Source organism: Chionomys nivalis, chromosome 16, assembly GCF_950005125.1.
Source record: "Chionomys nivalis chromosome 16, mChiNiv1.1, whole genome shotgun sequence".
In the NCBI taxonomy this organism is placed as follows: domain Eukaryota; kingdom Metazoa; phylum Chordata; class Mammalia; order Rodentia; family Cricetidae; genus Chionomys; species Chionomys nivalis.
This window is the reverse complement of record NC_080101.1, coordinates 15,177,536-15,203,092: the sequence shown is the minus strand read 5'-3', so window position 1 is coordinate 15,203,092 and position 25,557 is coordinate 15,177,536. Positions and strand designations below refer to the sequence as shown.

The window sequence follows — 25,557 nt, the reverse complement described above, 5'->3', positions numbered from 1 at the left end:
AACCTAGACCTGAGAGAGAGAGAGAATGAGGAAGAGAGAATGAGGAAGGAAAGAGCGGGGCCAGGAGTCAGGCGGCTGCCAGCCAGTCAGACATGAGAAAGTAAGACATACAGATGGAGAAAAAGGTAAAAATCCCAGAGGCAGAATGTAGATCAAGACCAATAGATTAAGACAAATAGATGAGCTAAGACAAGGCCGAGGGTTCATAATTAATATGACGTCTTCGTGTTTTTATTTGGGAGCTGGTTGATGGCACAAAAGAGAAAGGCTGATACACATTCTATTCCATAAGACTGTTATCAATACTGGAATCATTCTGATGAAATTCAACAAGGGAATTGGCAATGAGGTGATGCTCTGAACGAGTTTAGAGGGAGGCTGTGGAAGGGCTGCAGCTCTATGACGTAAACGTGATGAACACTTAAACACGTGATCGCCTTTGAGTGTGAGAGAAGCAGAGCCTGTAGCGACAAAAGTGTCTGGTCTGGAGGAAAACCACACACACACACACACACACACACACAGAGTTCACTATTTCAGTGAGGTGACAGTGGAAAGGTGGGGAAGGACGTGGCCCTGGTCCAGCATTTCATGAGGACAATTTCCACTTAGGAACCAGAAAAACAGGAACATTTGGAGGTTCTGAAGTTGCACATCTTGTAGATAAAGAAGGAACTAGGTCTGCCCATTCTACCTGTTTTTTTTTTTTTTTTTTTTTTTTGGTTTTGGTTTTTCGAGACAGGTTTTGGAGCCTGTCCTGGAACTAGCTCTTGTAGACCAGGCTGGTCTCGAACTCACAGAGATTCGCCTGCCTCTGCCTCCCAAGTGCTGGGATTAAAGGCATGCACCACCACCGCCCGGCTCCATTCTACCATTTTATAAACTATAAGCAATGTCATACGGAGAAATTGATACCTTGTTCTCCTTACATAATATAATATAATATTATATAATTAATATAACAAGCTCTTTCCAAATGTACACATATAATCCAAAACAAGACTCGGTTTATATTGTAAAGACACTGGTCTTGCTCCTTACCTACATAACCCGATGGGCACTCACAAGTGAATCCCCCAACTTGGTCTCTACAAATTCCACCGTTGAGGCACGGCAGTGAGCTGCATTCATCAATATCTGTTTCACACTTTAAGCCTAAAACGCAGACCAAACACTGAATGATAAATCCAAGTAAGGGAGTATTAAACATGTGTGATCACTTAAGAGCAATGATCTTCATAATCTAGACCTAAAAGGAAGAGCTACCATCCAGTCATGTTTAATGAAGGCACTTCATGTTTCCATATAGATTTGATTTAAGATACCTTACAACACTACATGGAAAACAGCAAAATATCTTAAAACATTAAGAGGATGGAGAGGGAAATTTGCAGTGATTAAATAGGAGCCATAAGCTATGCTAACCATAAAGCAAACCCCACAAAACTATTTAGAGTTGCTACCAAGGTCACCTGACTCAAGGGGTGAGGAGGAGTCAAGTTTCTCTAAATCTTAGCTCATAAACCAGACGCCCTAAAGTGGGCATCGTCTTCCCATAGGTACACACAGGATGTCTGGGCTAGCTCTGCTAGAAACCCTCCCTACCAGGGGACTGTGATCTTCAGCTCAGCAGCATCAGCATCCCCTTCAGACAGAAGAGAAACGCTGCATTTCAAGTCAAACCCTACACTACTGAACCGGAAATGCAGGCACTGCCAGACTCTGCAGGGTCCAGTGATCTGCAGCTTGGCGAGCCTTCCGAATGACTACGGCATGCACTAATGGATGAGATGCAATATCCTATACACCTTTAAACTACCTTTGAAGTGTAGAATTCTCAGAAAAAAACCCTCCTTCCCGCCCTCCCTTCCTTTCTGTCTTTTAAGATAAGATCTCACTGTGTGTCTATGGCCGTCCTAGAACTCACTTTGTAGACCAAGTTGGCCCTGAACTCAGAGCTATTCCCCTGGTCTCTGCCTCCCAATGCTGGGATTAAAGCCATGTATCACCGTGCTTTGCAAATTCCATATATCCTATGAAACATCAGTACTTTTTTTTCAAGAACACATACACATGAGTCAACTGTGATAAATGAAATGCCAATATTCTTGTTAGCCTCTGGCTATCTTTTGTTTCCAGTTTTCCTTTTGCTTATTACTTTTTTGGTGAAAGCTACTTAAATATATTTTTGCATGAAAAACTTTCAGAATTCATTGTATGCTTTTTTGAAGCAAAAAAACCCATTTAGAGATTAAATAAGGGATTTCTTTAAATTAATTGCAATTAAAAATATAATTTATTTTCTCCTAAAATTGTTTCTGGACACATTGGTAAAGTGAACCAAACAGCAAGTAGAAAATAATTCCTACTTATTCCTACAGTCTCTAAAGTCATGGAGTTCTTCTGAAGCTAGAAACAAAGTAACAATTCTCATCTATGGACAATAACTTCCACTCTTGAGTAGCCAAGGAGAGAAGCCAGGAATTTGTTCTAAAATGTTTGTGTTGGATAAAGTTGAGTGTTATGCCTTTAATTTGTGTTAGAACAAAACCTTGGACATGACTCAGGACTATATTCCAATTAAACCCCCCAGATATAGTGTCAGCTTTCATAGTGAAGATCTTTTTCTTTTTCTCCAAACTGTGCAAAGAAAAGCTGTTAAGTCTGCACACCTTTTACTTTGTTCAACCCAATATTTCTCCTCACAAACATGGCCTAACATGTCTTATAATCTGTGTTAAGTATTTCAAAGTCTAACCCAATAGTTACACCAATTTCACACAAAATGTGTTAAAATTAGCATTCCTTTATGTTACCTGTAAATCCGAGTGGACAGAGACAGACATAACCACGGCCGAGCTGTTGGCAGGTTCCACTGTTGTGGCAAGGGTTTAAGAAACATTCGTGGAAGACCTACCAGGGCAGAAGACATGTATCACAGGGAAGCTCTCGGTTCATTTCAGAGCATCCCTACCTGGGGGTCTTAACGTCATGTTGCTTCCAGGTGAGTTCATTCAAGCTAGCTAGGCCACTGCTGTATCATAGGAGGTGCTATGTGTGGGCTCAAATGATGATACTTCAGTGAGGTCAATGTATGCAGTGTTCCTAAGAATTGGTTGCATATTGCATGTTGCATGCCAGTTGCATGTTGCATGCTGGTTGCATCTCCATTAGAGATGTTTTTGAAATACAGGAAGTACAGGGCTCAACCAAGGCCAGGTAAAACAGAGCCTCTAATGTGACATTAATACGTTCTTATTTAAAAGTGGCCTGTGGGCTTCATCACACCACTACTTTAGCAGTTCCTACAGATGTCTGCGCTCATTTTCAAATGCAATGTGGAGAGCCCTTGCAGTTCACTACGTTGGTCTGTAGGAGTTTGACAGAAGATATATAATATCGCTGGTTTAAAAAATGTCAATTGAAAGGGACTTATGACCCTTAGATAGGATGAATTAAGGGTAACGGCAGAATCTACCCAAAATATCATCTCTATTTAAAAAAAAAACACATATATGCATGTACATAGGCACATACACACATGCACATACACGCACACATACACACACATGTGCACGTACACACACACACACAAAAGAAAAGCAATTAGTTTAGTTATGCTTCTGAGTGACAGTTCTTAATTCGTTACATATTATTCCAAGAAACAATTTCTTTGGCCCCCAAAATGTATAAATACTTTTGAAATAAAATCTGAATTATCTTTCTACCCCCAGAAAAACCTGTGGTAACTAAGTTTACCTTTTGCAATGATGGTCCAATTAGTGAATCAAAGCCTCCCACATCTACATACTGTTGAGCAGGTATTTCAGGGAAAATAACTCCAATTTTTTGGTACTAAATGTTGCACTTTTTGAAAGTGCTTATTAAGAATCATAGCTAAATATTCCTATACAGTATGATGTAGGTTTCACCCACAGCTTTCTATGATATGTAAAATAGCAAATTAGTTACTAAGAGCCCTATCAATAACAATGCTCCGTGCAGGGGTCAGACTCGCCTGGCTGCCGACTTCATACTTCTTCTGGGTGTATCCAGGAGCTGCAAGGGGCACTACGCTTTCTTCTGCTGCAGAGAAAGTGGAGCTAAAACCTAGCAAGACAAACAGGCAAAGATGTCAGCGGGTGGTGGGTGAGGCTCGTAATTAAACTCTCTCCACATACTCAGGGTAAGATCTGGTTGCAGAGTGAGTCACGCCACATGTATTTTGTTTCAGTATGACTAAACAGGAAAGTAGCCATGGGTGGCATGTTCTTCTATCCTAGACTCTGAGAGAGACACTTGGAAGTTACCAAGTGCAAAGTTTCCAAAATAATTCTTCCAGTCTTGTCATCAAAAAGATCATAAAAGGGGCCGGTAGGACAGCTCCGTGAGTAAAAGCACTTACCGTCAAGAATGGTGGCTTGAGTCCAAACCTAGGACTCACATGGTGAAAGTTGTAAGTTATGATTCCTGTAAGCTGGTATTTGCCCTCCACATGAGTGTTGTTGGATACACGTGTGTATATGCACACATGTGCACAGACATACACATGCATGCACACACATGCATGCACACAAATGAGTACATGAATAATAAATGTAATAAAATTGCTTTACGAGTCCACCTGACATGGTGATGCTCAGCACAGAAGAGACCAGAGAGGCACAGGCAAGACCCTGGCATAAAGTCTGAGAACTCACTTGAGCAATCCGTGATAGATGTGGCACCAGTGATGGTTGTGGTTCCATAAAAGGGACAAGCTAGGCAGAAGGACTTCCCTGCGTTGGGCTGGTAATAGTCTCGAGGGCATGGATAGCAGGGTGTGAGCCCAGAGCGGGAGAATTCTCCTACTGGACAGGGCACTACAAAGGAAAAAAAAAAAAAGATTGTGTGTGTATGTGTGTGTGAGATGATGCATTACATTTCAGATAAGTTCCCTAACTGTTGCTTGTGAGAAAGCTATTGAAACACTTGCATCCCCTCTTTCTATTGGAAAAGGAAGTCCCAGACACTTAGTTCAATTTGCCAGCTGATAGTATAAGACAAAAAATGGGACTGGGTGGTGGTAACACACGCCTTTAATCCCAGCACTTGGGAGGCAGAAGCAGGTGGATATCTGTGAATTCTAGGCCAGCCTGGTCTACAGAGTGAGTTCCAGGATAGCCAGGGCTGTTACACAAAGAAACCCTGCCTCAAAAAATCAAAGAAAGAAGAAAAAAGAAAATTGAAAAATGGTACATCTTTATATATGCAGTAAACAAAGGCACATGTTTTCATTGCAGTATGATTTAGTACATAATATAAAGCTAAACATACATAGAACATGCATGTGTTAACGTCCTGGCCATGGGGAAAGAATGCAGCAATTTCCTTTATTACCAATATTACTACTAACAATAAGTCAAATTTAAAACAGTACACCGAAATGGCCTGGGAAAAATATTACCTTGCAAATATTGTTAATTGTTGGTGTTAAGGACAGCAAATACAACCATGGAGCTTAATAAATTTGGCCTTTAAATAAATGTATGGGACACTTGATAATACTGTGTTGTAATCTGGGAAGTATCAATGGGACAGAATTCAGAACAGATTTGAGGAGCCACCCCACAGGGACGGTGCGATGCGTGAACTTATTGGACTACAGTGGGCATATAAGTATGATAGCAATATGCCACATGCAACACACTTCAAACACACAAAAATGAAAAAAGGAACAAGTTATATGTTTCCAAAGACAAGGCCAGAGGTCACTTAACACACCCTAAAGGGTCAGAGCGAAAGGTGGTATCATTCTGGTCCTCATAAAATATAGATCCTTGTTCTTTGGGGTGGATGTGTCAACAATGATGACCAGGTGTCGCTTATGGGACCACGAACTTTCAGATTTTTAGCCATAAGCCAAAGGACATGTATGTAAGAAAAGATAAGATGTATACAGGTAGTATTGTATAAGCATGGTAGTAACGCATAACATATGGTTGTTATAGTGATTATGACAATTTCGAGCAGGCTGAAACATAGCAGGTATTTTCTTTTTAAGAAATGTAAGGTAAACTCAACAAAATACAGAATGACACATCTATAAACATCAATCAATATAGAAAGAAATTAATAATGAAAGAGAGACAGATGGAGGGAAGGAAAGACAAGGAAAAGGAGGGAAGGAAGTTGAAACTAAGAGAGAATATGCGAGGGTCAGTTGTAAAGTACAATAGTGCTGGCCCAAGCCCACAGAGAGAGCTAAGTTATTCCTGCTGCTCGCCCGTGTTGAGAAGAATGTGGCTAGCTGTGCTAGGAACACTCAGAGACACGGGGCACTTCCCAGAATTTCTGCCACATTCTGGGAACTAGAATTGCTTAATTGCAAAGCTGGCATTAGACAAGCCTCAAAGCTTATTTAGAAAGCGAAAAGAAAAGTCAAATATGAACTCGCTTCCCTGCAAAAATTCCAGTTGCTTTGTGGTTGGAGGATGTTGGAGTAGGGGCAGAATTATTTTGCTGCAGACTTCCTTTCAAAATTAGTTCACATCTTAACAAAATCAAAGAGTGTCTAGCAAATCCATTTTAAGCATAATGTGATTCCTTGACTTTTCAATAAAAACAAAAATTGGAGACTGCTTTGACACAACAGGCATTTTTTATGGGATGGGCTTCAACCACGGTCTAAAAAGTTCCCTTCTTGACTCTTGGTGAAACATTATATTGATGAACACTACTCAAGAAATCTGTCTAAATTTTTATCTGCCTGATGCACGGAGACAGTTTAAACAAATGGGAAGATGTATAAATCTTATCATTCAACGCCCATTCTCCTACGTCATATGGCTCTTAACTTCTCAGGACAACGTCTCATTAGATGCAGCTCTAGCATACCCTTGCACTACCCCAGGTAAACTGCCCACTTGGCCCGCAGCGAGGAATTTCAGTCTCTTTCTGGTTGCTGTAGCTGTGTACGGCTGTAGCTCAGTAAGAATGTGTGTGCATGGCTCGCTGTGTAGCCTGGAGAACTGGCACAGAGCAGGCTGGCTCTTAGGAACAGCAACCTTTCAATAAAAAAAATCTTCGTACTCTCTGGCTTGTCATAAACCTTAGGCTTTTACGCCAGAATACGGGGCATGGGAGGATGCACACTTTTTTTTTTTTTGAGGATGCACACTTTTAAGAGCCACCATGCAGGCCTGCTTGTGACTCTCTGTGGTACTGCAGAGACAGTCCCGCAACCTTTCGTTTTGAATACAGCTCCACTAGCATTACAGGGAAGTGAACTTTCAGAGTTTCTAGCAACAGGCTGGTGTGCGTGTGTGTGTTCATATGTATATATACACATTAGTGTGCATTCATGTATAGTTATACATTTGTGTATGTGTTCGTGTGTAGGTATATATTTGTATATGTATTCATGTGTGTATGCATTTGTACATGTGTTTGTGTGTAGTATACATTTGTGTATGTGTTCATGTGTATATACATTTGTATACGTGTTCGTGTGTGTACACATTTGTATATGTATTCATGTGTGTATGCATTTGTGTATGTGTTCATGTGTATGTATATATTTGTATGTGTTCATGTGTGTGTATGCATTTGTGTATGTGTTCATGTGTGTGCATACATTTGTGTGTCTATGTGTGTGTGTGGCAAGAGGTTAGTATTGGGTATCTTCCTCTGTCACTATCCATTTTATTGTTTAAAACTGGGTCTCTCACTGAACCTGGAGATCATCGGTGGATAAGACTGGCTGGCCAGTAAGCCCCAGAGATCCTCCTGTCCCTGCCTCCCACTTCTGAGATTACAAGTGTGTTGCCATGTTTGGCTTCTTACGTGGGTGCTGCCAATTTGAACTTAGGTCCGCATGCTCGTACAACAAGCATCCAGTGACTGAGCCACCTCCCCAGCCCATAACAGGTCAATTTTGACTCTCAGTTCTGGTTTTGAGATAGTGTGAAGCTTTTAATCTTCTAGTTTTGTTTACATCTTCAGGAATTTCTGGCTGGCTGACTGTACTCAGTTGGGGTATTAGACATATTCAAAGCGGAGTGCTGAAGCCAGTGCTTGCCACAGTGAGATCCCTGAACTTTTAAAAGTAGGTATTCCCTGAGTACCAGATAGAAATGCACGTTACACCCAGTGAATCAAAATTCTGGGGACAGGACCCAGAAACCTGTATTTTTATGGTCCCATGAAGCCTCATGTGTATTACTGAGGTTTGGGATAGAAGCCTTGTGCTATACACAGAGAGCCCATTGTTTATCCTGAATTGCCGACCAGCTGAGAAAAAGGAACTCCCCACAAAGAGACAGTTATTTACATTCTTCGCATACTGGGGACATTTAGTTCTGTTAAAAGCATCCCACTCCTCCACACAGAGAACTTAACATGTAAATAAATATAAACATCCAAGGCATCAATGATAACCTCCACAAGCAGAGATGTCCACAGCTCCTCTTTTTACAGTCGTGGTGGTTTCTGGGCATACGAGGCAGCTCCGGGATCCAAATTCTGGTTGATAACTACCCAGTGGACATGACTCACAGGTCTCGAGCCCACTGGAGGAGTAGGTGCCTTGCTTACACTGAGCTGGAAAGAAGCATACGACACAATGAGCAAGCTCATCATCAAACACGCATGACACGCACATTTCCTAGGTTCGCTGTGTCTTCACGTCTAAAGGCTCCCGTGCCACATAACACGTTGATTAAACCAATGAGTTTGATTGTCTCCTGTTAATTTATCTTTTGATGCAGGAGCCTTGACAAGACCAAGTGATAGACAAAGAAACCTTCCTCCCATTGCAGCTGGACACAAAATTCAGCAGGTCTCGGTCCAAGCCTGTAAGCCTGTACCTTTGCATTCGGAGAGGCTTCTCGAGTGGAGATACTCCGTGTGAGTCCTGGGGGGACACAGTTTACACTCCAGCTGCCCTTCTTCATCTTGATAGGATCCCATCAGGCAGCTTTCACAGGTGGAGTGCTCCAGAGAGTAATAGGTTCCCAGCGGGCAGTTGACTGTGGAGAAAACAGCCAGGAAATTCAGATCCCCCCACCACGGCACCCTTGGGTTCTGTTTTTCTTATGAAGCTTGCATCTAGGTACTATTATTCATGTGTGAAATTTTACTGTCAGAGTTTTACAGCCACAGTGAGTATATCTTCCAGAAATCTACAAACCCAAGTGGTAGATTTTTATTTTGAGGAGATGCATAAGTTTCATTGACCAGTTTTAGTGTTGCTATAATGGGGCTTTAAATAACGGAGGAAAGCTATGACCAACCATAGCATTATAGAAAATACATAGTTAACAACAACAATAACCAAAAAAAAACCTGCCAGAAGACAGGGATAAAATAATGAATAATTAGATGAGCTCGTGATGGCTTTGTGATATTGCAAATGTTTTCTAAATTGTCTCTCTGCATATTCCCCGCCCTCATAAAATGAAATGTGTCCATGACAGTGTCATTTCTGGAGACAAGAGACAGGTCGACACAGCAGGATCAAAACAGGTGAGGAAGAGCCTTCGTCATGCCTAGAGGAGTTCTTGCCCTGTGAAAGCATCCTCTATTCCAGGGGCTCCAAGAAAACAGGCCCACTTTATAACTTGTAGTAGCATGGACATTCTGAGGTCAAATAGAAAAACTCACTGATCGGGCTGTTAGTAAAGTTAGCATTCTAGAGAGACACTTGAACCCTATGCCTGGTGACTTGGAGATGCTCGTGGTTACAACTAGAACCTGGGTGCTTGTTAAAAATGGATTTCTAATTCTCCATCCCCAAAGTGCCATGTGCATTAGTTCTTGGGCAGACTGGGAGCCGTGATGCAGCACAAGCGTGTGCCATGGCCTCTTTAGGAATCAGGCTGGAGTTAATCTAGATTGTGATGTAGCTGTATAGCGTAAGGCTAAGTAGATAGGGAGGAAGAATGGGGAATGACTAGTGAGTACAAGACTTTGAAGATGTTCTGAAAATAGACAGAAGCAATGTTTGCACCCTGAGAATGAACTTAACGCCATTTAATTGTACATTTTAAAGTACTTATTTGTGTGAATTTTGCCCTAATTGAAAAAAGTCAAGATTTTAGAATTGGCCATGTAGTTTGGAAACCTCTGCTATATTACTTTCTGTGAGTATGTCCTGAACCTCTCTGGCTTTACTTTTCTCATCTGTACTGTGTATTAATGTTAACCATACACCATTGAGATGCTGAACAAGATTAACTGGAAGAGGTGTGGATCTGATACACAAAAAATGGTCAAATGTGTGGGCTATTGTTAAAATAATAGATAAAATGTCATGAGGCTTTATTTGTTTTTAAGATTTATTTTTGTTTACTTATTTATTTATTTGTGTGTGTGTCAATGGTATGCACACAAGGGTCAGTGGGGCCCAGAAGAGGGAATTAGAACCTCTGGAGCTAGAGTTCCCAGTGGCTGTGAGCTGCCAAATGTGGATGCTGAGCCGTTTCTCCTGCACCACTATGAGGTTTAAAGAACTAGAATTGAAAATAAGATTTGTTTCCCCCACAACACTTTGCTTGTCTTCAACAATGGTGCACACTCAGGTTCTCGGACAACACAGTGCAGTCGCAGCCACACAACAATGTAAAATGCCTGTTCCATATCAATGTTCGTTCTACACACTTGGAAAACATCTGTGCCCAACCATTTGATCCTGGGCACAGTAAACAGCTGGGTCCCAGGGGAGGCTTACCGCACATGCGCCCCCTCAGTACAGAGCCCGGTCTGCAGAAGAGAAAGGCCTTCTCTGTCTCCAGGGAATTGCTGTCAGCCACCACCATCTCCGAGGCAAGCTGGAAAGAGTACATGGGCTCCTTATTCAGGGTGTTTTTCAGGCGGTTGGTGATGGTTTCCAAGGTCTTGATGAGTCGCTGCTGATTTGCCAATTCAAGGGTATCATTTCTCTCCTCCGGCAGGGGCACACTAGCTGAGATAAAAACACAACACAATTAAACATGCATGTGCACACACACACACTCACACACGCAGGCACTCACACCCACGCAAAGGGTCTGTTAGGTGCCAACTGTAATACTCATTTTTGCCGTCAACGAAATCGTATCTTAAAGTCTTTCAGAATAAGAAATTCTTGCCGGGCGGTGATGGCGCACACCTTTAATCCCAGTACTTGGGAGGCAGAGGCAGGCGGATCTCTGTGAGTTCGAGACCAGCCTGGTCTACAAGAGCTAGTTCCAGGACAGGCTCCAAAACCACAGCGAAACCCTGTCTCGAAAAACCAAAAAAAAAAAAAAAAAAAAAAAAAAGAGAGAAATTCTTTAGAATAAGGCCAATCAGTTTTCACCAATAGGTCACACGTGGGCAGTATTAAGAGCAAAATATGTATGTTTGAGTCCTTTTCTGAGACATTGTGCTACCATCACCTGTTGAGGGAATTCTTCATGACAGGATGAATTAATCTTTACTCTTACTGTTTAAAACCGTCCTAAGTTCATCCTCTCAGCATGCAAGTAAAGCAGGTACTAGTTACTGCAAAGATCAGAAAACCCATCTGTGACCCTAAACCGCAAATCATGGTCATGCTTAGCTGGTCACGCTTTCTCTAGTTCTCTCCAGGGCCACCTCCTAATAACCACGAGGCACGAAAGAGTTCAGAACGAGCTTCCCAACCCCAAATTTTACCTCATATTCTTTCAGTAAATGGAAAGTTTATCCTTACCTGTGATGTTAAAAATTAGCTGAATTTTGGGGTCAGATGATGGGGCAGATCTTTTAAGCCGTGCCGATCTGGCTTTGCCCACACCCGTAGGTGTTTCTTGTACCACATCCAGGAAGTGATCGTAAGAGTAATCCAGCCTGTTACCTGCACCCCAGCCCCCTGGTCCTGAGGCAGAGAAACAAGAGATCAGACAGGCACATCTTCCTCCATGTTCAGGTTCTAATGTCACAAGTCAAACTGCCTGCAGTGCTTATTCAGTTTGCCCCTGGTGTACAGAGGAATTGGCCCATCACCTTAAATTGTCATTGTGGGGGTATTTTGCTTTTAATTTAGAGACTATTACCCATTTGCCTCTGAGAGTATATAGGATTTAGGGCATCTTTCAGTTCCCAGGTGATTATTCTCACCTCAGAGAGAAATAAGGAGGAGGTGCGGGAGTCTCATCATTTCCTATTTCTCTTCTATATCCTTCCTTCATTTAAAAATGGCTTTATAAGCGTAACGAACATAGTAAAAGATCTGCCTCCTGTATTAAAGGTGGGGAAGCTGGCAAGGGCATCCTGTAATGTTCGTGTCACTGGAGAAGACATGGCTGTGTGTGACTTGTGAGGTGGCCCTGATGGCGCTGTGATTAACAGCCAGACACCAGATTTTCACTCCATGAGGTGTGACGCGTGATTGTATAACCTGGGCCAACGGCTTTCATCTTTCTGAACTGATTCCTTCATTAATAGTTGTGGATAATGAGCCTGACTTCATTATCTGTAATAAGATGGGACAATTTATATGCACCACCTGGTTTAATATCTGACTCATTACAAAACCCCAGTGTGTCAGCCAATTAAGTGACATCCATGTTGTCCTGGCCACACTGACCTTAATTATGTCCTTTACAGATTTGCTGCGTTCATGAGCCTGCCACCTATGGAAACTGTCTTCAAGGATTTGTTTGCTTTCTGTATGTATGTAAAAAGCTGGGGTCGATATTTTAGTGATTTCAGCTACATAGTTCCCCACTACTGCTATGGGGCAATTATGGAAAATTGATTTACCAGACTTAGAAACTCCTGAAGAGAAAATTTCAGTCTACTTGCACTGAAATTATGCTTAGACTTAGATACTAAATTTTAATAACTGGATTTTATAACCTGGGTGAGAAATATGGATATGTCTCATGTATAATTATTCTGAATCATTGGCTTACTTGCAAGGCCAATTGGATGGATGCCAGATAAAAATCACTGCTTAAATACTGTTATGATTACATTATGTGATAAGCCAATTTTAAAATTGCCATCACAAGGTGACCTTTATTAGTGCTTTGGCTAATATTTGAAAGTGATTCATTTCATACCAAAATTTATGATATTCATAATGAATTATCACATGATCAGATTATATAGCCATCCTAAAACACTTGATGAATAAATTAATAAAAACTAAATTTTCTTTTTCTCTTTTTCACCACTCCTGTGGAGTAATTTCATTTTGCTGGTCCATCCTGCACCCCACCACCGCTACATAATGCCATTACCAATTGCAAAGCCATTTTCATAGTCATAATTATATTCGATGCAGTATTTTTTGGTCAGATCCTCCAGTCTGCAGTCAATGTCACCAGCATCGCTACAAAAGGACGGGACCTGCCGAAGAAGAGGAAGAGCATGGAAATCACATCCCCTCTGTGCTTCTGCTGAGCCCTTGGTTCTCCTGGACCTCACTTCCCATCAGCCAGAGAAGAAGGGAGGCTCTTCATGGTTCCAGAACTCTACATGTAAGGAAAAGTTCTTCCCTCCCTCCCTCCTCCCTTCCTTCCTTCCTTCTTTCCTTCCCTCCCTCTCACCTACAGCCTCTGTCTCAGGCCATCAGGATTAAACTCAGACTTTTAAATCTCCATCTCTCTTACCTACCAGAGGAAGCCCAGGACTCTGACTTGAGACTACCATGGTATAGATTCTTTAACCCCTGTGCTGGCTAATCTTATGTCATCTTGGCACAAGCTAGAGTCATCTGAAAGGAGGGACCCTCAAGTGAGAAAATCCCTTTGTAAGAGAAAGCTGTAGAGCATTTTCTTGATTAGTGACTGGATGGGGGAGTGCCCAGTCCATTGTGGGTGCCTCCATCCGTAGGCTGGTGTTCCTAGGTTCAATAGGAAAGCAGACTGAACAAGTTATGATGAGCAAGCCAGTAAGCAGCACTTCTCCATGGCCTCTGCAACAGCTCCTGCCTCCAGATTCCTTCCCTGTTTGAGTTCCTGTCCTGACTTCCTTCAATGATGGACTATATTGTAGAAGTGTAATCCAAATAAACCCTGTCCTCCCCAACTTGCTTTTGGTCATGGTGTTTCTTTGCAGCAATAGAAACCCTAACTAGGCTGGGCCATGGTGGCGCAGGCTCTTCAAAATTACAGTGAAACCTTGTCTCGAAAAACCAAGAAAGAAAAAGAAAATGAAAAAAGAAAAAAGAAAAAGAAAAGGAAAGAAACCCTAACTTAACTAGGGCAACTCCCTTCTGTAAGGTTCTGTCTCTTTCTCTTCTTCTTCCCCAGCTCTCCTTTGTGCTCCCTGAAACTCAGTCAGTAAAAGAAAAGTTGCCAAAGTCATATTTTCTCTGCATTCTCTTTATCTTTGCTCCAAATGAAGCACAACTTTCCAGATTTCAGGACTATTTTTCAGAGGATGGTTCTGGAACCATCACAAACCCAGATCTTGCAGGTCTGCAAGTGGAAGCATTGTCCTACACTTTCCTCCTATTTCTAGGTCATCCTGTTCCCTGTCGCCTCCTTGAAGCCTGGAAGGTTGCCAGCTCCACCCTCGCTGTCCTTTGTAGCTGTGGTGTTGTGAACACCATTTCTTACTCAATCATTCTCGCTCCTGGCCGCTCTCCCATCCCTTAGCTTCCTCTTCTCTCTTGTCCTCCAGTTGTCTGACGTCACCACTCCTGTGGCCACTTTATGCCACCACCAGCAACACCATCCTCTCCTCTGCTCAAGAATCCAGCACTTCTTTGGCCTCCTTGGAGTTTGTATTGAGTGAAGTCTCCTGCCTTCTCTCTCCCTCAGCCCCTCCCATCTTCCCTTTATCTGTCTTAGATTCCATCCGTGGTTCATTCCCGTGAAATAACCCCTTCCTGGGAAATACCTGCTCACTTGGATTCCTTCTTACTCTGTTTGCTAAAGAACCTTAAACAGGCTGAAGTGATTACTTTCTTTCTCACCTGTCCCCCCATCCCCCCTGCCCTTCCACCCCTCCTTTCTCACCTGACTATGGCTTGAGAGGATCTCCATCCTCTGCTTTTGCCAATCCCATCACATGTCACTCAAGGTCAGTTAAGGTCACCTAAAAACTGCCCTGCTTGTCTCTCTCCTCACTTTTCTCCCCCACTCCCCATCCCTGTGCACTGGTGATCACTTTTGCTCCACGAGTCAAATGAAAGTCAGTGAAGGCTCTTCTTTCCTTCACTTCCAGCCCGCATGGGAGCACACAGCCTACAGCTGTGCTCTTGTCTGCTCGGCTTCCTGCCTGTTCTCTTCCTTTCGTAGTCTGCATCCTGTCCATCAGCTAGATCAACAGAGTCTGCCGATCTCCTCCAATGCTCTTATTTCTCACAATTGTTAATGCTACCCAAGCCAACACCCCTTTCTTGCTTTAGTTTTCTGTGTGATCGTCTAACATGCTCCTACCTTCTGCACCTCCTACTGACCGAGGTGGTGAGAAAACTGGCCTATGTCCATGGCTTTCCATCACAGAGTGCAGGGAAAGTCTTGGCAGTGGTTCCAATGGCTCCCCACAGTCTGATTTTCCTTCTCACTCCTATTTTCTCTGCCTCACATGAACTCTTGGAGCATCTCTTCCCCTAACTCACTCCACTACCCTCGCTACACCTGCTCTTGCCACTTTGAACTCAGTAGTGTTTCAGATTCCCAAACACATTCCTGCCTCGGGGCCTCTGCGCTTGCTGTTTCTTCTGCACGAAGCACCCTGGCTCCACATCTTATCCCTTTAATCCTCTTTCAAACAGGACACTTGCTGGCGAGGTTTCCCACACTCTGCATTATTTTATTCTCTAGCACTTGCCTCCTGGCCTGCTGCACATTTCCCCTGTAATTTATTAATCCTCTATTCGTTAGGATGTGAAATCTGAGTGTATAAGGCTTGACCAGCTTGATCCCATAAAAAGTAGACATTGGATCCCAAAGAGAGGCACATTCAGGACTAGGAACGACAGTTGCAAACAATCCAGAGAACTTAAGACAGCCTAGTGGTGTCCTAAGTGTCCCCCATAGAGCCAAGGCCTCCTGGTGACATACTAATTAAATGAATGTACATTTAATAACACACTCTGCTCCATTTTTACTATTTTTAATCTATTACTGTTTGTTTTAGACAAAAGAAAGTCACTAGCATGAATGACGGTCACTTCCACACAGTTTTCTGTGAGTTCTATTTATTACTTGAGGAATAGTTTGGGCTAGGGTGTAATACTATGAGTGTATCCTTGCCCCGTACTCGCAAAGACCAGATGAACACAGTGTTCCCTCTGTTTGCTGGCAATGATATCTGTGATTTTCCTATTGGGAATTTGGTTCTACCAACTTAAGCAAACCATTTTAAAACAAGAGCTTATTAAGTCTATGCCAGTTAATGCATTGGACATCTTTATAACAACACTTGGCATTTCGCAAGCAGCGCTTTAGAATGTGTATTGGCAAATCCACAAATCTTCATCCATCCTGGCAGACGAAAGCATGTTTCCTGCCTTCTAGACATTCGATTCAGTTACGTGCATTGCGCTGCTGTCTCGAGATTGAAACAAAAACGCATAAAATAGAAAATCCTTTTGGATGGGGATGTAGCTCACGTGCTAGAGTGCTTGCCTCGCATGCATGAAGCCCTGGATACAACATCCGTAACACATATTGGGTATGGCGGTACATGTCTGTAACCTTCCTAATGTTGTGACTTTTTAATGTAGGTCCTCATGTTGTATTGACCCCCAATCATAAAATTATTTTCATTGCTACTTCATAATTCATTTTCCTATTGCTATGAATCATAATATAAAGATCTGATATGAAGACGGTCTTAGGTTCAACCCCATTGAGGTTGCGACCCACAGCTTGAGAACTGCTGCGGTGTAATCCCATTCCTAGGGAGGTGGAGGCAGGAAGACCAGCAGTTCAAGGCCATCCTTGGCTACATAGTGAGTTAGAGGCCAGGGTGGGCTACCTGAGACCCTCTCTCAAACCTCCAAATCAAACCAAAATGCAACAACAAAAAAGAAAATCTTTAAATGTTCGATTATTCTTATCATAAAATAATATAACACAATTTTGGACATTTTCTATCAGACTTTAAATAATAAGACAAGTATTTTTAAATCACGAAGATCCTAAACTCTTCTCAAACCTTTTGGTTCATGGTATTTTAAAACTTAACATTTTAATGCAGACTGAATTCAGAAGTCTAAACTCAGTGGGTAATTCTATATGCAAATTTGGATCCCAGAGAAAGGCACATTCAGGACTAGGAACGAGAGTTGCAAACAATCCAGAGACGGTAAGACAGCCTTAGTGGTGTCCTAAGTGTCCCCCATAGAGCCAAGGCCCCGTGGTGCCATACCATTTTCCCCAGGGTGGTTTCAAACGCTGCCGAAAACTTCTTAAGCAGATCCATGTCGTCACAGCGAGTTGTTTTGTACAGCATCTCAAAGGACTTGAACCCGTGGTTTGCAAATCGTTTTACTAGAAAAGTTTAGGGGACGCAGCTTCAGTTGGGTAGAGTTTCCAAGACAAATTCAATTACTTTCCCTCCCCTTCCCTTCCCTCTCCTCTCTTCCTCTCTCCTCCCCTTTCTTATTCTTGTGCTAGATAAATGCTCTATCACTGACCTATATCTCCAGCCCAGAGATTTAGCTGTCTATGAGAAAATGGAATCTAAACCGGGATCCCAGAGGAGGACCGGTTGTACAAAGGGTCATGACATATGCGTGGCAATTGCATGGTGACAGCTAATGTTTTGAATGCTAACTTCAGAAGGATTTTAAAGCTGATTTTCTTTTGTTTCTGACAAGATTTATAAGACTGTGGAGAGGTGGCAGTGAAGGGTTCCAGGCATCCACTGACCACAGTAAACCACAGCCTGGTGGCACTGGGCTCCTTTGCCCAAATGAGTTTGCTTTGATCGAGTGTTCTGTAACCTCAAGTTCTATGAGAAAAGGGGCATTAAGGAGAATAAGAGATCCTTTGATCTTGACTACATCAAAGTTGTTGGCATTGATGTAAGTTTTTATCATGTGTTTGTATTTTCACCTAACAGACATTTAAAAGCTTTAATTAACTGTTATGTGTAGTCATAATCCTTGAAAGTATAATTTCTACAGAAGCAGCTTTGCTCTTGTAGCAAACATACATTGTGGGCATTGTGCACTGTAGACTCTAGAGTCTAGGATGTGGTAACCCAGGGGTTCGAGCCCCAGCATGCCCCCACACACACTCTCCACCCACCATCACACTTAGAATTAGCAGCTCTGAATCAATATTAAATCTAAAAACACCACATAATCTATTGTATTATATCACCTACATTGGATATTAAGTTACACAAGTTCTTTCACTAAGAAACTTCAGATTCAGCTTCCACACTGAGAATTTCATGTTCAAACACTTCTTCAAGCATTTTTAAGTAAATAATGAGAAGAACAAAATAGTTCTGCCTTTCTATAGTAACCCAATCTCTAGCAAGATTCTGGTGATTAGTATTTTAAACCATATACTTTGCTGATCCATGACACCCTCCCTGCTAATTCTCATTATAAAGCACATTTTTTTTTTCTGTGTAATGTGCAGAAAAGCACACGATGGTGCCCTTAGAAAGGTGCAGAACTGGAACTTACTAGCACAGTCCGGCCACTCAGTAGAATACGGCGGTCTCCAGACACCGTCTTCGAAGGCACAGTAATACTTCTCCATAGACCCTTCTGTGAAATCATAGCCCTCCCGGCAGCTCAGGGTACAGTTGACTCCAGCACTGTCCTGGGCACAGACAAAGTCCCCGTTTATAGGGGTGAAGGGAACCTCACAGGGAGAACCTGTGTCAAAATAACACTGTATTATTCAGTTATAGTTCTGGGGCAGCATAGTCCAGGAATTAAAGCCGAGCTAAGAAGAGGACTCCTCCTGCCTCCCGTTAACCCTAGGAACATTTTTTTTCAAGGGTCTTCAGCTTGGGAGAGTGGCACTGACTACTTTTTGGTTCCTTGTATTGTGGGCAGACATCAAAAGGTTGTACCGATGTGCAATTAAGAATTCTGCACATTTTATGAGAAGGTAAACGTATATCTGACCTTACACTGTCGTTTCTGGCATAACTGCTTGAATAAAAAAAAACCTGGGTAACATTATGTGGGAAACACATCTTGGGGTCTTTAAAGCAATGCTTTGCATTGTCAGGGGAAAAGGTTCACAAACTGCAGTTGTGATGGTGAACCTTGACTGTGAACTTGACTGGGTGGAGTGATGTCTACACAATTAGTAAGGTCAGAGAAGATGACTGGCAAGTGGAGAGTCATCAACAGGGGGAAGGACCTGCCCTGAATGTGGCAGTCCCGTCTGATAAGCTGGGAGACGGGGTGGGATAAAGGGAGGAAGAGAAAGCTAGCAGATAGGTCCATTCTTCCGGAACTAGTGCATCTGCCATTGCTGCTGTCACTCCTGGACGCACCCAGGTTCTTGCAGCCCTTTAGTTTCCCAGTGACTCTTCAAGGAGCTTCCAGTCCTTCATCACTGGACTGTGATTGCATCCTGAGGATGCAGGATACACCCTCAGGCTTCCAGTTTCTTGGACTGAGCAATGACTGGGTTCTCCGCATCACACAAGTGTGCAGGAACCACCATTGGGCTCTCCAGTCCATATCGTCTAAGGCAACTCAGGAAATCCCTTTCTAACTGGTTCTGTAGCTAACACAGGAATTAAGGGCCACCCTCAAAGAAGACCTGTCACAAGCTCAAGGATGCCAACTGGAAACTTACAATGGGTCACTGGAAGACTCAGTACTCACAGCCTATCTCCCCCACCCCCAAACAGAGGACAACAGTGACCACATAGACCAAAGGTCAGCTAGGCTGGGGGAGGGTCTGGTGGAGAGTGGAGAGAGTACCTTTTATGACAATGTGGATGTCACAGGTTCTGTTATTGCCCGAGGGGTCAGTGGCCGTATACCACACGACAGTTTCTCCGTGAGGAAAGAGGTCTCCTTGGGTGTGACTTCTGGTGATGACCAGCTCAGCCCCTAGGAAGGGAAGAAAAGGTGTGATTTCTGAGTCTCATCCCTCCACGGTTCTGACATTGCTCTTTCATCTGAGGTGCTTTCATTTTCAGTTCCTGCAAACTGGCTGAGCAAGCCACTTAGCATGGCTTGTCTACTTCTAGAGAACAAAGATTCGGTACCTAGGCTGTAGCAGAGAAACAATAGACTCAAAAGTCCTACAAAATTAAGCACTTTTGATGAACAGAAGTATCTTTGACTTGCTCCGTTAGAATATTGACAGTTTAAGAAACTGATCCAAATTTCTTGTTGTTTGAGGGAAATTTTTAAAAATGGATTTCAATGACATTCGCTTGAGTTTCCTCCAACCTTCCTATGACCTGTGGTAATTTATTCATCTAATGCTTGGGAATGAATGTGAATACACAGAATTCGACTGGGGATGCCATCAGGAACTCATCTTTTATATTTCCAGGGCACCATAGACTCAATTTAGTAAACCCATTAAAACCTGTATGTTCAAAACCTAACAAAGGTTTTATAAGGCCCAGTGAGTATTGAATAGAGAGACCAATGGCCAAGCAAGATGTTAATGTTCAATTGTATGTGTATCAAAACACACCATTTGGTACCATTTCTCATTCTTCTTAGCTGTTATATATTTTGCCATCTGAAGATGATTTTAAGAGTAAAACCTGGCCAGCGCTACCCAGCTGACAAGGTCTGTGTGTCCTCACCAGAGTTGTCTGAGAACTGAGGCTCATCCCAGCTGGCAGAGTGCTCCTTCTCTAAGACCTGGATTGGAGGTGGAGATCGGCACCAATCTATGACAGGTGGTTCCACGTCTGCAGAACAAGGAATCGGACAGAGAAGTCATGTCTTTAGAACAAGTGTAACCAGCCTGGGAGAAATGAAGGTCTTCCAAGGAGACCCCTGTACCTCCCAGTTTAGCAGACAGTGAAGCAGCAGAGCCCAAATGTTCCCAGGTAATCTTGTGCTCAGAGAAGGGAAAGGTACCAGCCAGAGGGGGAGCTTGTCTCCCAGAAAGAGATTTCTCACAGCGCTAACAATCTGTTAGCCGTCTTCCAGGATGAGGCTGAAGCCCAGTCAAGGATGGCTCAGTGGTGGGTGGGGCCACTCTTGGAAGTGAACTGCTTAGATGTTCAGATGCTTGGCCAATCACTTAAACCCTAACCTCACTTCAGGGCCCTAGAGACAGACTTGGGGGATTTGCTGGATCTCTTAACCCTCTTTCCAATGTGGCCACAGTGAATTCATTTTTTTCTTTCTGGTACTGATCTGACTCCTTTAACTGGCTTATTAAAGATGAGTGGCCAAACATGGTTGGAAGCACAGACTGTGACCTTCAAGTTTGATGACCTTACTACACATTAAAATTCAGATTGAAAGGTGGCATGCTGGTGAGTTTTAACCATCAGTTGACACAACCTAGCATCATCTGAGTCTCAGCTGAGGGGCCATGAGCAGGCCCTTGTGAGACTGTTCTGGTTCCTATCTCAACAATGGGAAGACTCACCCTAACTGTAGTCAGTATCACTCCCTAGAAAGGTGTTCTGAACTGTGTAAGCACGAAAAAAGCCAGCTGAGCAGAAGCAAGCGAGCAGGCAGCATGGGTGCATTGCTTCTCTCTGCTCTTGACTGCAGATGTGATGTGACCAGCTGCTTTGGTTCCTGCCTCAGCTTCCCACCCAGTGATTAACTTGTAACCTGGAATTATACTCCAAACAAGTCCTATCCTTCATTAAATGGCTTTTGATCAGGGTATTTTATCACAACCACAGAAGTATGCCTGGAATAGATGACATTGAGGTAGGATGGGAAGCCATGTTTTAAAGTACTGATTGAATGGGGTGAAATTATATATATATATACACACATATATATATACACACACATATAAAATATATATGACAGTAAAGAAATTGCACAGGAAGGAATTACAATCTGGTTATAGATTTTACATGTTCAAAGTGTTCTTAATTATACACCTTTGAAGTCTGAAGGAGAGAGTAAAATTACTATTTTAATTTTTTATGTGAGGACACAGGCCAGACAAACTTAAGGAACTCACCTGAGGTTATTAAGTTAATAACTTGTAGTTATAGCACCAAGGCCAAGGCATTTTGGTCTGTTCATTAAAGCACATTCTGAAATCAAATGAGCTGTACCCCTGAGAATGCATGTATTTCTGTTTTAACCTATATTTTTTAAGTAGATGCTCAATTTTTGTCTTTTTCGCTCACTTGCCATTTCATGAGTATAGTAACGTTGGCTTAGCGGTTTCAGATTTGCTAACATAAACCAGCAATGGAGTCCCCTTTGCTCACACTCAAGTCTCCTCTGGACAGCACAGCACCTGACCCCTAGCAGGCACTCAAAGCAAAGAGCTCAATAAAGCAAAGAAGGGAGAAATGTTCCTGGCAGATCAGTGCTCTTTGAGAACACTGAGTCAAGTCAACTCCTGGTTAACCATGGAGTCTGGAAGCAGTCATCATTTACCCACAAAGAAATTACAAATCAACATTCCACGAGCATCTAAGCGTATCTGCTTTTAGATGAACATTTAAAAAGGGAATCGTAGGTACAGAAGGACCAAAGGGTTAGAGAAGAGAAAAAGAAGAATAGTTAAGACAAGTGTGTGTGTGTGTGTGTGTGTGTGTTGTGGGGGACGGGAACACCCAGCAAAGACTGATGGCAGAGAAGCCAGGGGAGAAGAAAATGCTGGCGAGAAAGTTGTGGGTAACGGAATAAGCTCTGAGGAAAGATCTTGTAAAATAAGAACTGAAAATCACACAGTCCGAGCACACTTGATCTTTGGATCTCAGGATGACTTTTAAATGCCACCATCGTGTTCTGTACAAAGTATAACTTCTTTCAGAAAAATATGTTGTATAACAGCATGTTATATAATAAACATCATAACCTTTGACAAGTTTAAAGTATTTTTTCAAGTTTGATATTTGTTGTTAGGTTGAAAAGTTAAATGACACCTGAGTAAAAGTACTTCTATAGTGAAATATGTTTGTTTCCCCATTAGATTTTTTAAAATTTTAAATAAGCTTAGATAGCCCTTTATGAAGTGATTTCATAAACATTTGTATGTATTTTAAAAAAAGATTAAGAATCTCAGATGTTCAACATTCAAACATAGGTCTAGAAAGGGATCACAGGAATGGCAGGAGAGATTGCTGGCGACTTTGGCAATAATACAGTCCTAAGGCATAAAGGGAACAGAGTCTAGGCCTGAATGACTGGGGATAAATGGTAAGAAAGAAGAGAGAGGGAGCAGCCATCCAGAAGTTTCCAAAGTGCTCACCTGGCAAGAAATAGACACAGTGACAGTTACAGGATATGTGTAGGGCTTCAGTGAGAAAGGGACCTGATGGTTTGAATTCCAGGAGGAAAGACTGGGCAGAGGACACCGATGACTACAAGCAGATTGTTTTTGTAAACCACCCGCATGATTTCGAGAAGACTTACCAATAACCCTGACGTGGAACGTGCAGCTGGCTTGGTTACCGGATGAGTCGGTTGCGGTGTACGTGATGGCCACTTCTCCAATTGGGAAGAGGTAGGGTGGGGTAAAGGCTGGGTGGACATGGACTGGCACCTGACGGAGACATAAATATTTGACAAGGTCAACAGTGCAATTATCCTCTTTTGATTTATATACTATCAGCAAAGTATAGTATGAGATGATACAGTATTTCATAAAGAGGAAAGGGGGGAGGAAGCACTTCCTCTTGGCCTACGTGACCGGCTTGGACCACGTGGCAAGATCCCGTGCCCCAGCCCCCCAAGCTCCTCTTCCAGGGCCTATATAAGCTGCAACCATGACTCTAATAAATGGAGGCTTCGACAAATCTGCCTAGCCTCCTTCCTCTCATCAGCCCGTGTCTTTCAGGTGGTACCTCTCCGTGACCCTGGAATAACTGACCAGCCAGGCGGGTTACAGACCCTAGACAGAGTAACTCGCCAAGGCTGTCGACACTCACCACTGTGGACTTACTCTTAAAAGGGCTCATAACTGTGTCTATGAAACAAACATGGAAAGTTATAATTTTGGGAAGGGAGTATACATAATGTGAATAACTAATAATCAACCAATAATGAATTGGAATAAGAATTGCACATTATAACCAACAAAAACCTAAAATGGCTAAAAAGATCAAATAATAAATTTGATTATTTTGCTTGGGAGAGATTCAACCAGTAATTTTATATTTCTTCCCTATCGAGAACTAAATAATTATGGGTTTCTATGTATTTTAAGAAGGTTATTTAAAAGACTGTATATTTTTTCTGTACATGATTGTAACTAAAGTCCCAGAACAGAGGATTATAGAGACCAAATAGTGCCATGTTCTATAAGAGCCCCTTTGGACAGACAAGCTGGCAGGAGCTGATACTCAAGCTGCCAAATAGGTCCGTGATCGGCACTCCCATCAACACACTGGAGCTGAGAGGTTCTGTGGAAACAGGGGCTCGCTGTGGTAGAGTTCTGGAAACTTCTGTTTTATCCACAGGGAGAGTGTCTGCCTCAAATGGAGGGGCCACTTCAGACAATCCCGCAGAACACCCATAGTGCAGACTGAGCTGTGTGGGCTTCTGCCCTCACTGATAGATGGAAGCTTGCTGGGCAGTGGAAACCCATGTAGTTTCTCTACTGCAGTGAGATTGGCCTCCATCTCTTGGAGTTTAGGGACAGATGTGAATGTAGACAGGTGCCTGCTCTTCCTCAGGTGAAAGATGCAGGCAGGAGGCTTGGCCGAGCAATGTGGGTGGCGAGGGAGAAAGGATACTGCGGTGGTTACAAGGAGAAATGTTTCCAGAAGCTCAGGTATTTGAACACTTGATCCCAACTTTGGGAAGGCGGTGTAGACTTTCTGGAGGAAGTACTTTAGTGGGGGTGGACTCTGAGAGTTCATAGCCTCACCCAACTTCCGAGTCACGCTCTGCTTTATTGATGTGTTTGAGGATGTGACCAATCAGCTTTGACCATGCCTGTAGTGTGCTGCCACACCTCCCCACCATAATGGATTCATATCCCTCTGGAATTATAAGCCCCACATAAGCTTTCCCCTCTCCCTGCTAAGTTGCTTTTGGTCCTGGTGTTTTATCAGCAACAGGTACAGACGCTAATACTGATGGTAATCATGAGTTAGCCTTGGCTAGGTGAAGTCACGAAGGCTAAGGGGAAGAGAACAACTGATTGAGCCATTCTGTCTTTCCTCCACCTTAGATCCTTCCGGCATTAAGAACTTGCGAACCATAACAAGGAATTGAAGGAGTGGGCAGACAACATTCTGCTAGAGCACAGTGTATGTCCAGGAACTGTATGAGGCAGAGTGAGACCCTGCAAGGTCTCCAGCAGATTCTGTGTACTGGAGGGCTGAGTATCTCAGTGATATTGAGATGATAACAGCATTAATTAAATGGAAAAGTGAACCTGTCTCAAAATTGCTCCTTGCTCAACTGTTGCCCATTGTCATGACACAGTCCTTCAAACTCAGCAGCTTCAAACAGCAAACACTTATTGCCACAGTCTTAAGAATCAAGATGCTCATAGCTCATAAAAG

The 25,557-nt window shown here is 42.8% G+C and overlaps 1 protein-coding gene across 2 annotated transcripts in view; it reads right to left on the bottom strand.

Annotated features, from left to right (window-relative positions):
- The window catches only part of Svep1 (sushi, von Willebrand factor type A, EGF and pentraxin domain containing 1), a 153,904-nt gene that overhangs the window by 57,038 nt on the left and 71,309 nt on the right, over positions 1 to 25,557 (bottom strand). For both annotated transcript variants that reach the window (XM_057790420.1, XM_057790421.1), the window contains exons 9-22: positions 23,459 to 23,588; positions 20,695 to 20,802; positions 19,850 to 19,981; positions 18,587 to 18,781; positions 17,314 to 17,435; positions 13,227 to 13,335; positions 11,693 to 11,857; positions 10,709 to 10,942; positions 8,847 to 9,008; positions 8,419 to 8,580; positions 4,701 to 4,862; positions 4,019 to 4,110; positions 2,817 to 2,913; positions 1,042 to 1,155 (exon numbers count right to left, since the gene is read on the bottom strand). In XM_057790420.1, coding sequence (XP_057646403.1) covers positions 1,042 to 1,155; positions 2,817 to 2,913; positions 4,019 to 4,110; positions 4,701 to 4,862; positions 8,419 to 8,580; positions 8,847 to 9,008; positions 10,709 to 10,942; positions 11,693 to 11,857; positions 13,227 to 13,335; positions 17,314 to 17,435; positions 18,587 to 18,781; positions 19,850 to 19,981; positions 20,695 to 20,802; positions 23,459 to 23,588 — 1,984 coding nt within the window. The remainder of the gene's footprint in view (positions 1 to 1,041; positions 1,156 to 2,816; positions 2,914 to 4,018; positions 4,111 to 4,700; positions 4,863 to 8,418; positions 8,581 to 8,846; positions 9,009 to 10,708; positions 10,943 to 11,692; positions 11,858 to 13,226; positions 13,336 to 17,313; positions 17,436 to 18,586; positions 18,782 to 19,849; positions 19,982 to 20,694; positions 20,803 to 23,458; positions 23,589 to 25,557) is intronic.